Source organism: Barbus barbus (assembly GCF_936440315.1).
Source record: "Barbus barbus genome assembly, chromosome: 42".
Lineage (NCBI taxonomy): Eukaryota > Metazoa > Chordata > Actinopteri > Cypriniformes > Cyprinidae > Barbus > Barbus barbus.
Window position 1 is genome coordinate 19,546,064 of NC_136720.1, and position 14,489 is coordinate 19,560,552.

Genomic DNA, 14,489 nt, shown 5'->3' on the forward strand with positions numbered 1-14,489 from the left:
GGGAAAATCTCATTATGAAATAAATGTTTTTCTCAAATACATGTTGGACACAATTATTGGCACCCCTAGAAATTCTTATGAGTAAAATATCTCTGAAGTATATTCCCATTCATATTCACAATTCTGAGCACTGCAGGGTGATTATGAACATGAAATTATCCAGCCATGGCTTCCTGTTTCACAGAAATATATATAGGAGGGATAACAAAGCCCAAATTCCCTTAATCATCCATCACGATGAGAAAAACCAAAGAATATATTTCTGATGTGCAACAAAAGATAATTGAGCTTCACAAATTAGTGAAGTGGCTTTAAGAAAAGAGCTAGAGCATTGAAAATTCCCATTTGCACCATCAGGGCAATAATTAAGAATTTCCAATCAACAGAAAATGTTATGAATCTGCCCGGAAGAGAACATCTGTCTATATCGTCCTAATGCACGGTAAGGAGGAGAGCTTGAGTGGCCAAAGACTCTTCAAGGACCACAGCTGGAAAATTGTAGAGTGTGGTTGAGTTTCAGGGTCAGAAAACCTTAAAAAAAAAAATGTCAAACAGCCCCTACATAACCACATGTTGTTCGGGAGGGTTTCAAGAAAAACTCTCCTCACTCATCCAAAAACAATCTCCAGCATATTCAGTTGTCAGACACGACTGGAACTTCAAATGGGACTGGCTTCTATGGTCAGATGAAACAAAAAAAAAAAATTACCTTTTTAGCAGCAAACACTCAAGATGGGTTTGGTGCACACAGGGATAAAAAAAAAAGTACCCCATGTGTACAATGAAATATACTGTACAATATACAAATACCAACAGATAAAAAAAATCTACAAGTGACTGACTCTGTTAGAAATCTTATAATGGGCCATGTTTGGATCTTCCAACTGGACAATAATCCAAACACAAACCTCAAAAACAACACAAAAATGGGTCACTGAGCACAAAACCAAGCTTCTGCTATGGCCATTCCAGTCCTCTGACCTGAACCCTGTAGAAAATGAGTGAGGTGAACTGAAGAGAAGAAGCGCCGTCATGGAGCTTTGAATCTGAAGGGTCTGGAGTGATTCTGGATGAAGGAATGGTCTCTGATCTCTTGTCAGGTGTTCTCTAACCTCATCAGGCTTTATAGGGGAAAATGTAGAGCTGTTAAACTGGCAAATGGAGGTTTCAAAACGTATTGAATAAAAGGGTGCCATTAACTGTGGCCAATGTGTATTTGAGAAACATTTATTTCATAATGATATTTCCTCCCATTTTAAATTCTTATTCTCCAATGAAATTATGATTTTTGCGATTTTTTAAATAATAGATCAAAAGGATTAACAAAGCAGATTAATTTTCACAGCCTTCTTTAATCATATTTACCAAGGGTGCCAATAATTCTGACCACACAGATGGCACAGCTGTTAGCTGCATACAGAGGAACGGACAACATGTATATTTACATCCAGTAAAAAAAAAAAAAAAAAGCTAGTTTAAACAGTTGATTCAAACTGAGTAATGGTCACACTTGTAGTATCTTCAATTAATGATTAATTATAATATTGTACATTTAAACACAAATATATTGTAGCCTCAAAGAGTATTTGAACTACGGTTCAAAGGTTTGGGGTCAGTATGAATATTATTAAAAATTTTATTCAGCAAGGATGCATATAATTGATTAAAAATGTTTATAAAAAAATGCTTTTAAAAAACTTAATTTAAAAACTCTCTACTCATCAAAAAATCCTGACATGTTTCTTAAGCCGGGCTCACACTGTGCGATTTTTAATAGTCTTTTGCGATTGTTGCTTGTCACACTGTACGAACATGATCCCCATGTCAGACTGTAGGATCTCAGTTGTCTTAATGTCAGACTGTACGACAGTCAAGACGCGATAAAAACGGACGTACTCAAGAAGACTTGTCCGGAGTTTTACGTCATCAATACGTGACCCGCGTTCTCTCGCTATATTGGTAGCTAGCAAACAACAGCAACGTGTAGTGTTAGTTTTATTAATTACATGCCTTGATGTTAAAAAAAAAAAAACGAAAAAGACGACGTGTGTGGAGCAAGTCATGGCTGGGCAAAAGAGGACTTTATGGACTTCCAGTTCTACAGAGCGAACTTGAGGTAATTTTGTTATTCGAGTTTAAACATCCTGCCCCTTAATAAATAAACTTTAAGTAAACTTTACCTTGTACATGTATTGTTTTTACAAATAATGAATGGTTTGAAGTTGTCGCGCTAATTGCGTCATCAAGTTCAGTGCTCCTATTGGTTCTTGGTTTGACGGTCGTCGTAGGAGATGTCACACTGCAGGAAACTTGAGGAAAGTGTCTGAAATCTTCTGACACTGCCAGAATTTAATCGGAGGAAAAAAATGATCGCAACGGCCATTAATCGGCTGTCGGTGAACATGTCAAACCAGCGATCTAGACAACCGATTTTAGCCTAGGATTATAGGAATCTTTTAGGATTTTCAAAATTTGTCTCAGACGAACAAATCGTGGCCAAAATCGCACAGTGTGAGCCGGGCTTTACACACCAAATCAGCTTATTAGAATGATTTCTGGAGGATCGTCTGAAGTAATCACAGAAATAAGTTACTTTTTAAAATATATTAAAATAGATAAAAGATTGTAATAATATTTCACAATTTTACTGTATATTTGATTACATAAATGCAGCCATTTTTGTTAAATAGCTATGATTTGTTAAGGATTACATAGAATTTTTTGTTAAGGTTATGGTAAAATGTGTATTATGCCATTTAAATCATAAGGTGATGATGCACACACTCACAAATATAGGTACAAAAGCTCTCTCTGGGGCAGTACCTTTTCAAAAGGCACTAATATGTACCATTTAGGTACAAATATGTACCTTTGAAGTACTATTATGCACCCTTTAGGGATAAATATGGTACAAACATTTTTTTCTTTTGAAAGGGTACCATCCCAGTGACAGCTTTTGCACCTTTTTTCTAACAATATAGGGTAACCAAGCAGCTCTGGTACTGATTTCATTTTTAAAATGCTTTCGATTCCTGGTTCCTTACCTTCCGGTGCATCATGCAGGTTTGCAACTGAGGTTGGTCCAGTATGGGGTGATAACAGCTGTTGGGTTGCCAGGCGACCTCTCTCCAATCACAAGTCCTGTTGTCTGAACAGCTCAGGCATGGGACAACCCAGCGACCTGGAAGAGATGGAAAATATTCTGTTATACTGTCTATATAGTGCATTATACTAAATTTCCATGACAGCACCTACTCAAATTACAGCATTCACAGGTGATTCATAGTAGAGTGAATCTCTGTGAAGTTTTAAAGTCTTATACAGCTGTATGTCAAAAGTTCAGCATAAAATGATGAATAAGGTGGGAAACTCTAGCTAGACATGATTACCTCATTATGTCAATTTCAAACAGTCCCCTACATGGCACAGTACACTATTTGTGGCAATTATGCATCTTTTCTCTCATACACACTCTGACACACACACACAAAGTGAGTAACTCTATCTTAAACAGTTAAAGAAGGTCCTCACTGACTTTGATGTACTACCCTGCTGAGAATGACCTTTTTACTTTTATAGCACTGACTGAACCGTCCTCTGAACCCTAACCTAGTGGTTTTAAATCTAAAAGGCCTAGCAGCAGCTGAACACACTCACAGAATTGAAACCTGCAGAGGAACAACTCTCTCAGAAAACCTGTATGAAGTGATTATATTCTGTCATAAAGTCAGCATGGAGGTCCTAACCTTATAATTGAGCAATGATTCAACTCAGGCAATGAATCAGTGCATTATCACATTGTAAAATTAATACATAAATTACCGAACTCTTGAGTTCGCTTGCAAACCTTTCCCATCCTCTAGTGGAGCGGCTAATAAACCGTGAATCTCATGCTAATATAGCCAAACACATGACAAACTACTTTGCAACTGAAATATATGGTTTAAGGGCCAACATCGTCTTTTATACAGGAGGAGAAAATATGCGGAAAATGTATAATCTGTCCACAAAACAGACAAGGACCAGTTTGATTTAGGATCTTGCATATAAAGAACAGAATTGTAAATCTTACAGCAAGTTTTGGATTCAAATTTCAGATACTTTACTACAAGCCCATGATCAAAACCTGGAATAAACCTACCAGGTTCATCTCCTGAGAGACAAGGCCGAGGTGAGGCCTGGGCCTCTTCTGAAGATCTCGTCCCTGGAACGGGCTCCAAACCACAGGGCTGATCTGGTCTGACCACCAGGCCACAGTCCTGCTCAGATAAAGTGAGAAAAGAAAGAGAAACAGGTTAGCTTTGAGTCTGGAACGACATTCTAAGACAACAGTCGCACTCTTGTGATAAAATTTTACCACTAAAGACAATAAAATAGCTTTTTGACAAGTAAAGATGGAGTCGTTTCAAAGTTTCCGTAGCTTTTTTCACCCCTTTTGCTTTCATGTAGCTGCATACGCGGAGTTCCTCACAGACAAATTAAAGCAGGCGCACCGCCCGATGCCTGCCCTGCGGCCTTGCCCCTTGTTAGGGGTCAAGGGTCAAACAAACCCAACAGGCTAAATGACAACATCGAGCCTGCTCCGCCGACCCCCGAGGTCTCTCACGGGAGCCATCGGGTCTGGCTCCACTTCAGAAGACCGGCTCTTCATTCGCTCTTTCATTTGCCCCCTTCCTTAGCACTTTGCACAGGGGCTTCTCAAAGCCACGTGACATTCCCCAAGTTCCCGCCGCTGTTCTCGACAAAGTGCCACAAGACAACTTAACAGGGATTTTCTTGTTCGTACCTGCACACAGTGTGTGCGTGCAAACACGAGCGGCCTTTTGATTCTGAGCAGGCCAGCATAAATCAGTAGGTTAGTCCGAGCCCGGCGGAAACCGCCTAGCATTTTCAGCATCAGAGCCGGTGAAAAGTTAGCATCCCTCCGGAAAAGAAAACGGGTATAATTAATTCACAAGGAGGGCAAAGAAACATGAAAGAACAAAACCCCTTCATTTTATCTCTCTCATCTGTCATTTTTCCATTCCCCAGAAAAGAAAGTATGGAATCAACAGTTTAATCCAAGGCCAGGTACTGCTGGTTTAGCAGGGGATCCAGCGAATTAACTTGGCTTTCAGATGATACAGATGATGCATACTTCTGCCTCTATATCACCAGAGAATAATGAATCAGCTGCATCTGGTTAATGAGGGTTTCACAAAACCAGTATGAATGAGAGGACATGAGAGACAGAACAGATGACAAAAACAAAACAGTTGCTGAAATGAAATGTGACAGCATTTATTAATTTACGTTACTCATTTAACAGGTTCTGTGAAACCTTTTGTGTGCAATTCATTTACTATTTGCTTTACAGACAGAAAAGATTAACACTGCCATATATTTTACTGACATGAAATTTAGGGATGTTAAGGATATTTATACGCTATATTATTTAGATACAAAAGTAAAAAATGAAAGACTAAAATTTATTTGAAAAGCTAAAAGTGAATTTAAACCTCACAAAATTCTAATGCATGAGAAATTGATGTATGACTGAGATTACATTTATTTTATTATTAAATATATTATTAAATATTATTAAACTATAAATGCAGCATAGTGATTTTTAAAGACGCACAATTAAATATCCAGTATTGACATACATTCACATTATACATACTCTACCAGTCAAAAGTTTGGATTTTTTTTCCATGTTTTAAATTTATTAAAATGACAATAAAACCAGTAATATTATGATATATTATAACTGTTTCTATTTTAATGTATTCCAAAATTGTAATTTATTCCTGTGGTGACAAAAGTACTTTTAGCAGCCATTATTCCAGTCTTCAGTGTCACATGATCATTCAGAAATCATTCTAATATTTTTCAATTATTATTGGTACTCAATAATTAATAATGCTTTTGTCATTGTTAATGTTGTAAACAGCTTTTTATTTCTTGATTCTTTAATGATACAAAAATTAAAAAAGTAAAAAGAAATATTCTGAAACACTATAAACGTCTTTATTGGCACTTTTGATGAATTTCATATATCCTTGCTGAATAAAAGTGTTAATTTCTTTAATAATGTGACACTGAAGACTGGAGTAATGGCTGCTGAAATTCAGCTCTGCCATCACAGAAATGAATTAAATATAAACATACATAAAACAGTTATTTTAGATCGTAGTAATATTTCACGTGTTTTTACTGTATTTGTGATCAAATAAATGCCGAAATACAGTGAGACAGCTTAAAAACATTTTTTAAAACAAGTTTTTCATGCATTGAATGCATGTGTGCATTTTTTAGAGTGTGTGTGAACATTTAAGCTCTGAAAGCTTGCCGAGCCACTCGTGTTGGTTACAGGGATCAGAGACCAACAGCAACGGCAGTGTAATCTCCACTGATCAAAGTGAATAACCCGCGCTGCTAGAAAAGCCAGGATTACTGCCGTACATCAGACCGTGCTCTCAGCGGCCACCACGGTCAAGTCTCTGCCTTAGAACCAGCTCTCACAAACCACGAGAACCCTCTGCTTAGCTTTTATCTTTAAAAGTTTGTTTCGAGAGAGAGAGTCTTAAGCCTTCTGAGAGTAAGGACACATAGTTAAGAGGGCTGTTTTAATAAGCCGCCATTGACGACAAAGCCCTCAGCTGTAATGCAAAGAAAGACATAAAAATTTACAAGCAGGAGATTAGCAGCTTTCTGTCGGGATCAAACATGTAAAACCATTCCAGCAGGATCAAGTAGTCCTCTATATGGGATGAAAGTAAAGCAAATGTTAGTTGAAAGGAAACTTTGACGTAAAAAATGACAAAAGTTGAGATAAAGGGAACATTCTTATCATGCTTACTTTAGATATTTTTTATTTATTTCTTCTTTTTTCCCATTTTTAACAAATTTAACAATTTTGCAACTTATCTCACAACAGTTTTTTTTTTTTTTTGCAACTGCGAGCTTACCTCTCACTATTCTGACTTTCTCCTTCAGAATTGGTGATATTTTTATTTTTTTATAAATGGGCACTTAAAATATAAATGGGCACTTAAGAAATTCTGAGAGAACAAAGTCAGAGAAAAAAAATTTCAAGAAAAAAGTCTAAATTGCAAGATAAAATTCAGAATTGAGTTTATATAAAAAAAGTCAGAATTGAGTTTATATCTCACAACTGACTTTATCACAATTGCAAGTTTATAACCTTTATATGTAATTAAATCAGGTGCACTGTGAGAAGTGCTGTACAGATGTCCCATCTGGTCATTGAAATAAAGCCTTTGTTATGAAAGACCGAAGTGGCTTTACCCAGAGTGTTTAATGTAATCCTGTGGATTGTGGATTGTAATCCTATAGAACTGTCATGCTGTCAGCCAATCCCTCACGCTATAAGACAAGCTATTGGTTTTCATTTCAATTAGGATGGAGAGAAACGGAAGCAGCATATGCTGAAGGCATCAAAAAGCTTTGTATGAAAGAATATAAAGGAGGTGTTCTGACTGGATCCTTTAATCGGCTAAGAGAACAGAAAGAGGTTTTATTTAGTGTAACTTCAAAAGTGGAAACCTAGCATTCACATTTAGCAAATGAAAGATCACAGACCACGAGGGAGAATATTCTGAATGAAGGAATAAAATAATAAAAATAAAATAAAAAGAGCATTTCCAAGAGGGTCCTCACGTCAGTTTAGCCATTTTTATGGATTAAGTGAAAAAAAAGTTCCTTAATTTAACACATTTCCAGTGTTTACAGTGTAACAATTATTTTCATGTGTCTCTTAGAAGTACCATGGACCAAATGACTGAATCATTCACTAGGAAGAGGAAGCAAGAAGCAATTTGATATACCTTCATATTCACAGTATATGACTGCTTGTCAAACTGTCTCGAGCTCTGCTCTGAAGCTCTATGTCTCCAAACATAATTACACATAAACATACACGAACACACACAGATGGATGCAATCATAGGTAGCAGATCCAAGCCAAACAGCTCATATAGCTTTTGGAAAACAGTATAGACATGCTCTTATAAGGTCAGGTTATCTGAAGAGGAGCTTTACTCCACATCTGGACTCTGTTTTCATACAGTAGATCTCTATTAGAGCTGAATTCAGAGCTACTGCCAGCTATAAATGAAACAAGCACACACTCATGGAAGTGAGCAGATAAATAAAGGCAATATAAAAAGACAGGAGGCTCTCACTCAAATCCACAGAAGAAAGCCTGTTAACTTTGCATTCAATTCACAAAAACAGTGAATTGGTAGTTGTATAACACCATACTAGTCATACTGTTTTTGTTTTTTTATGTATTTTATTGTATTTTTTAGTTTATGTGTTTATTTTATGTTTACTTCAAGAGACCAAAATGTTGTTGCTGTTTTTTGGTTTATTTATTTTAAATGTTTTAATGTTTTTTTTGTTTTTAATAATTATTTTATTTCAGTTTTAGTTAACTATAATAACCTTTTAAGCAAAACTGGATTTATAATAAATAATACAAAATACGCTATATTCCATTTGACAAACATCTTTTTTCCTGCATGCCCCATAGACTCATAGTGAACTAATGCCACTGTTAATAATATATAAGTCTGTATCTGATATGGGATCAGTGGATTCCACTAATACAAACCACATGAGTACACACACAATCACACAGAATATCTAATTACTGATATTCGCAACGCTCTTCTGAATAATTATTAGATATGTGGACTGTAAATGCTTTCCAGGCCGGGCTGAACTGTAGGGCAGGGGTTCATCAGCAGTCAGTGTCAGCATCTGCTCTGCGAGGGTCAGATCAAAGCTCACGTCTTTGAACACTGACGTCGCCGGCTCAGAATTTTTACTGAAGTGGTGTTCAACAGCTGTGGTTCTGACAAATTTGAGTCGTAATGGTAGATGACAGATGGAACCCGGAGTCAAGTCAAGCTCTATTAAAGGATCTGAGCAATCAAAATGTGCATCCATCATCTGCAGAAGATACAACACAAGAATGCAATGAGAAAACAATAAAATTCTGTATGTGTTTATTTCCTTTCTGTGTCAGTCTTAACTGATGGCATGACAAGTGCTGGAATTACAGATGAAATTGGAAAAAATTCTCTTTTTTTTTTTTGTTAATAATTATATGCTATTTAAAATGATAAAAATATAACAATATAACAAATGAAACCTCAACTGGGATAAAATAAGAAACAACTAATCACATTTTTGTGATTAAAAGAAACATTTAAAACATTTTATTTCATAAAATTTTGTATATTTGTATTTTATTATTATTATTTGTAGTAGTAGTGGTATATGTTATAATAATAAAAGAAGAAGAAGAATGTAATGTTATACATTTATAGGTATATATTTTTATTAATTCTATTTATATAATTAGTTACTTTTATCACCTCATTCAAAATAAAGCAATTTTAAATGTTTCTGTTATTATTATTTATATTATATTTATAAAAAATCTAACTATAATAATAACATGCAGAAAAAAAAGCTATACATAATTTTTTTTATTTAGCAATATTATATTAAATTTCTTAATTATTAAAATTACATTTTATAAAACATTATATTTCACAAAAATTTAATATTTGTTATATTATTGTGTAATAATAATAATATTTAATTATTAATTATTTATATTTTTGTTCATTATATTTATATATTTTGTTAGTTATTTTTATCAATTACTTTAATTTCACCTGCTTAAGTAATTTTTAATAATTAAATATGTCATGACACTCTGTATAATAATAAAAGAGGGTTATAATTGTCTCCATTGCCCCGGTCGGGCCTATTTCTATGTTCGCTGTCTCTATTCTGTTTCTCTCTAATTTTTCCTCTTTCTCAGGCGAACTGTGGCATCAGATTGGTGCATTTACTAATTACAGTGAGGAAATGAGCAGAAGTCAAAGCTGTCAGTCTCATCTTTTCAGAACACACACTAACTTCCTCTGTAATATGACACAGCCCTGTACCACCTGCGACATATTCCTGGCCCCCGTTCCCACTCCACACACAGGAACTAAATAAAGTCAAAAGCACACAGCTTGGCTTTAATCAAGAGATCTCTCTGTCACGTTAGGAGTAGAGGCAGTTGGACACAGACTCACAGGCACAGCTGCTCTTACTTCACCGATCGGTCTCTCGGTAGGAGAGCTGAAGAACTAAAACAGGCCTGAGTTATTCAGGAACGTAAGTGTGAGATTTAACGGCGGGAAATTTCCAGTAATTGAAGACAAATTGGACTAAGATCAAAAATGCTGCATCTTTACTTTGGCCAGAATGAATCACTGCCAAAGCAGATCTTTCTTTTACTGACTGGAGCAAAAAAAATAAAGTCGGTAATACCTGGAAAGAGCTGTTAACATTCTCATTCTTCTCAATGACAGGTTTTCTAGGCATGCATCTGTTCATGTTTTTTATGTATTTAAATAAATTCACAATATATATTTAAACAAACAAACAAAACAAAAAACAAATATGCACATATACACTTCGGTTTGGGGTCAGTAAGATTATTCAAAGTTTCTTATGCCCAGGCTACATTTATTTGATCAAAAATACAGTACAAATTGTGGAATATTATTACAATTTAAAATAACCATTTTCTATTTGAAGATATTTCAAAATGTAATTTATTCCTGCAAAGCTGGATGCCAAAAAAATTCAGCATCTTTACTCCAGTCACAAGATCCTTCAGAAATCATTCAAATATGCTGATTTGCTGCTCAAACATTTCTTATTATTAATTTTGAAAACATTTGTGCTGCTTAAAATTTTTGTGGAAACCGTGACACATTTTTTTAGGATCCTTAGATGAATAGAAAGTTCAAAAGAACAGCATTTATTTGAAATATTTTGTAACATTACAAATGGTTTTACTGCTACTGATGTGATTAAAAAAAAAAATCATACTGACTCCAAACTTCTAGGTATATAAAAATTATAAAAATAAAATAAAATATGAAAACAGCAACTTTACCACACATTTTTATGCATGAAAGAGCACACAAACTGACTTAAGCATAGTAAAGTCTACTGACCGTGCTAACAGGGGACCGCCAGCGGTTTTGTTATTGTGAAATAATTGGGCCTCTGAACCACAAAAGCACAAGACAGAGCAGGAAGCAGTCAGCTTCTGAGTGAGACTGGCAAACAGCATTTAGCTGGATTTCTCTTTAACAGGGACTGATTAAGAACAGAACGGATACATTTACTCAATTGTCTGGTACAAGTGAGCTGATTAGGTACAAAGCAAAAAGTAGGCTGTGGCCAGACCGCAGAACTGTTCAATGAAAACCAGCAATCTGGTCCAAAATTTACCACATGGCTTCACATTTCTTAACACAGGATCCGTGGGGAATGTGTCTCAGGCCCTAAAACCAGTTTCCCCATCTTGCCTGGTACCAAACTTCTACTGCAAACCAACAGCAGCCCCAAAACACATTCGGATACTTAAAGGGAGAAATCACTCAAAAATGAAAATTCTGTCATCGTGTATACACACCCTTCAGTTGTTTCAGACCTGTATGAATGTCTTTCCTATGCTGAACATAAAAGAAAATATTTTGAAGAATGTGTGTAACCAAACACTTTCTGGACCAGCTACTGTTTAGTTACCCACATTCTTCAAAATATCTTCTTTTAGGTTCAACAGAAAAACACTTAAACCTTAGATAATATAACAAAGAGGCATCTGCAACGAAATGATGCTATAGCTTTTCTCAAAACTAACTTCACTTTTCAGAGCCACTTTTGCAATTACTTTTGACTTACTGGTGGTGAATTTATGAAGTCAGTTTCCCTCAAGGTTATACAGGAGTGCAACAAAAAAGAGAGCAAACAGGCAAAGCTGGCAATGCAAGTGTAAAAAGTGTTGAGTCTCCTTGAATCAGCGATCAGATACCAGATGTGAAATCACCAAACAGAGAGGAGAGCTTGTTCTCCGATTTATTTCTGGCCTTAAAGTCCTCAAACAGTAGTAATAACAACACGCAGTGCATATTCTAACACAAACATTTGGAGAAGTGCGTGCTTGTGCATTCACTGTCCTGCGGCCCGCTCTGACCCAGACACTGCTGCAAGAGGTTAATCCCTGATCTGACAGACTTCAAAAGCAGAGCTCCCGATCACGCGCACACATGGACCGCTACATAATCTCTTCGATTCCACCCCGGATCCTGATGGAGCAAAGAAAGGTCCCAAGACCCAGTGTGAGTGCTTGAGATGGAGAGAGAGAGATGAAAGGTGTGTGGGTGAGTTCAGGAGGTCTCGCCTGTCTCTCTCCATATATCCACCTCCATCAGTCATCCCAATCAAAACCTTCTGTCATCACCTGATTGAAACTTGAGTTAAATCATGCAGAAAGAACACTAAATAATGAAGGATTAGCAAAATAAGACAGCAAGTTTGTTCTAAGAGTACAGGATAGCAAGTTTTTGCAAGCCAGTTGAAATAAATAAATAAAAAATACAAATAAACAAATACAAATCTAAAAAATAAAATACCAAATGTTAATGTTCAAGTATTTGAAAAAAATAAAAAACTGATAATAAAATGAAATGAAACCAAATAAAAAGGTTTCTATATGAATACACCTTTATAACTGAAGCAGAGATTGAGAAGGATTAGATATAAAATGGTAACAAAATGTGCTTTTGAAAAAAATTAAATATAATTTTAAAAAAAGACGTATTACATTGTTAAACAGGATATTAATTAAAAAATGTCCTTAAAATTAAATACAAAATAAATGTAAAATAAATAAAACAAAAACAAATTAATATGAAATAATAAAAAAGGTTCAATAATATGCAAAAGTATATCAAATTAAAATAAAATGTGAATTTTTTTTTTACAAATCTGGCCAAATTTTAGCCCTTGAAAACTTTAGCAGCCATAGTTTTAGACAAAATTGTTCAAACGGTCATTGTTAATACAAGAACCACTGTTATCAATATAATTAATGTAAATCTTGGTTAATTTTACTGTAACTGGCAGATACCATAGCTAGCATGGTAAATTTTTATATGCGAGACGTTATCTCTTGAATTTAGTCACATATGACCAACAGCTGTGTTTGTGACCCTTGGACAATAACAACGAAAACCTCTTTCCTTAATCAGATCTGCAGGAAAACAGCTGTATCTTATTAAGATTGTGTGAATGTGGCACGCTGTGTCAAATTGGCATTTCCCCTAGCGGGTGATAACTCTGCCCAGCTCTAATAAGGGCAATGAAGTCTGTCATTGTGGTCATTTGCTCTCTGTGGTAAGCTAGCCAGCTCCAGATGTGCGCGAAAGACTACGGGTAGCAAGTTGATCGCTCTCTGATGAGCAAACATAGGTAGTTTTCTCTACAAAATAGGATTGAGGCTCAAGGTGGAGGATCCTCCAGGTGGTGCACTTCAAAGTGGGATTAAGAGTTCCTGACAATGTGAGGAAATGAGCACTTTACTCTCTATCACCATACCGACTGGCAAGCTATGCAGAATGAGCATCGAGTTTTGAAGAGAGGTGGAAGCATCACGTAAGCAGGCGAAGTTACTTTATCAGGAATCAATTTATATAATGTTTTATTTTTATATTATATTTATATCCATTTATTGAATGCTCCTGCTTAATATGAATATTGTACCTGAATATTAAACACTGTTTGTTTTATTTGTATATTATATGTATTTTTAATGCGTATCTTTGTTCTTATTTTTTAATAACAAGGATAAAATAATAAAGATTTTCATCTTCGCCCACTTTGGCCTAAATATCTGCCATTCTTTTTTATATTTTGTTACCTTGAAAGGATTTGTCTTTATAATAGGGAAATTAGTTTGGCTGCACTGCTCAGAAAAAATAGCAAAACCAACATGACAAAGAATCGTGAGAAAATCGTGATATTTCTAAAAAAATCGTGATATGGTTTTTTTCCATATTACCCACCCCATTTTGCATGCTTCTGATTTTCACCTGGTCGATAAAAGCAAACACAAAACAAAACAAAACAAAAAAGCACTAACTGCTAAGCTACAACTTCTACGGTATTGCAGAAGTCTGCAAGTATTTTAACCAAACAACAGAACAAAGCATTACAAAAACAAACAAAAAACGCAAAAAATAAATAATAATAATTTCAGATGCAGAGCCATTCACAAGATAAACAGTATAAAAAAACAAACAAAAAACAAGATAAGACGAAACAAAACAGCTAAGCCACAGCTGCTTTGGCATTACGGAAGGATTCTGAAAGTATTTGAACAAAACAAGCAAAAAGTTTAAAAACACTATACGAACTAACAAAAAAGTAAATTAAACAAAAAAAAACACCACAAACTAACTACCGCTAAGTCACAGCTTCTATGGCATTACTACAGAAATCTGTAAGTATCTGAACAATACAATACAATATGTGTGTGTGTCTTTTTTATTACTGCAGGATTCTGCAAGAATTTGAAAGAAAAAAAAATAAAAAAAAAATCAACAAAACAACACACACATACA

General features: G+C 35.2%; 1 protein-coding gene across 1 annotated transcript in view; it reads right to left on the minus strand.

The window, feature by feature from the left end:
• LOC306861342 (cadherin-like and PC-esterase domain-containing protein 1) overlaps positions 1-14,489 on the minus strand; it is a 57,295-nt gene that overhangs the window by 8,547 nt on the left and 34,259 nt on the right. Inside the window, exons 15-16 of the mRNA XM_079403554.1 lie at positions 4,142-4,259; positions 3,045-3,181 (exon numbers count right to left, since the gene is read on the minus strand). Coding sequence (XP_079259680.1) covers positions 3,045-3,181; positions 4,142-4,259 — 255 coding nt within the window. The remainder of the gene's footprint in view (positions 1-3,044; positions 3,182-4,141; positions 4,260-14,489) is intronic.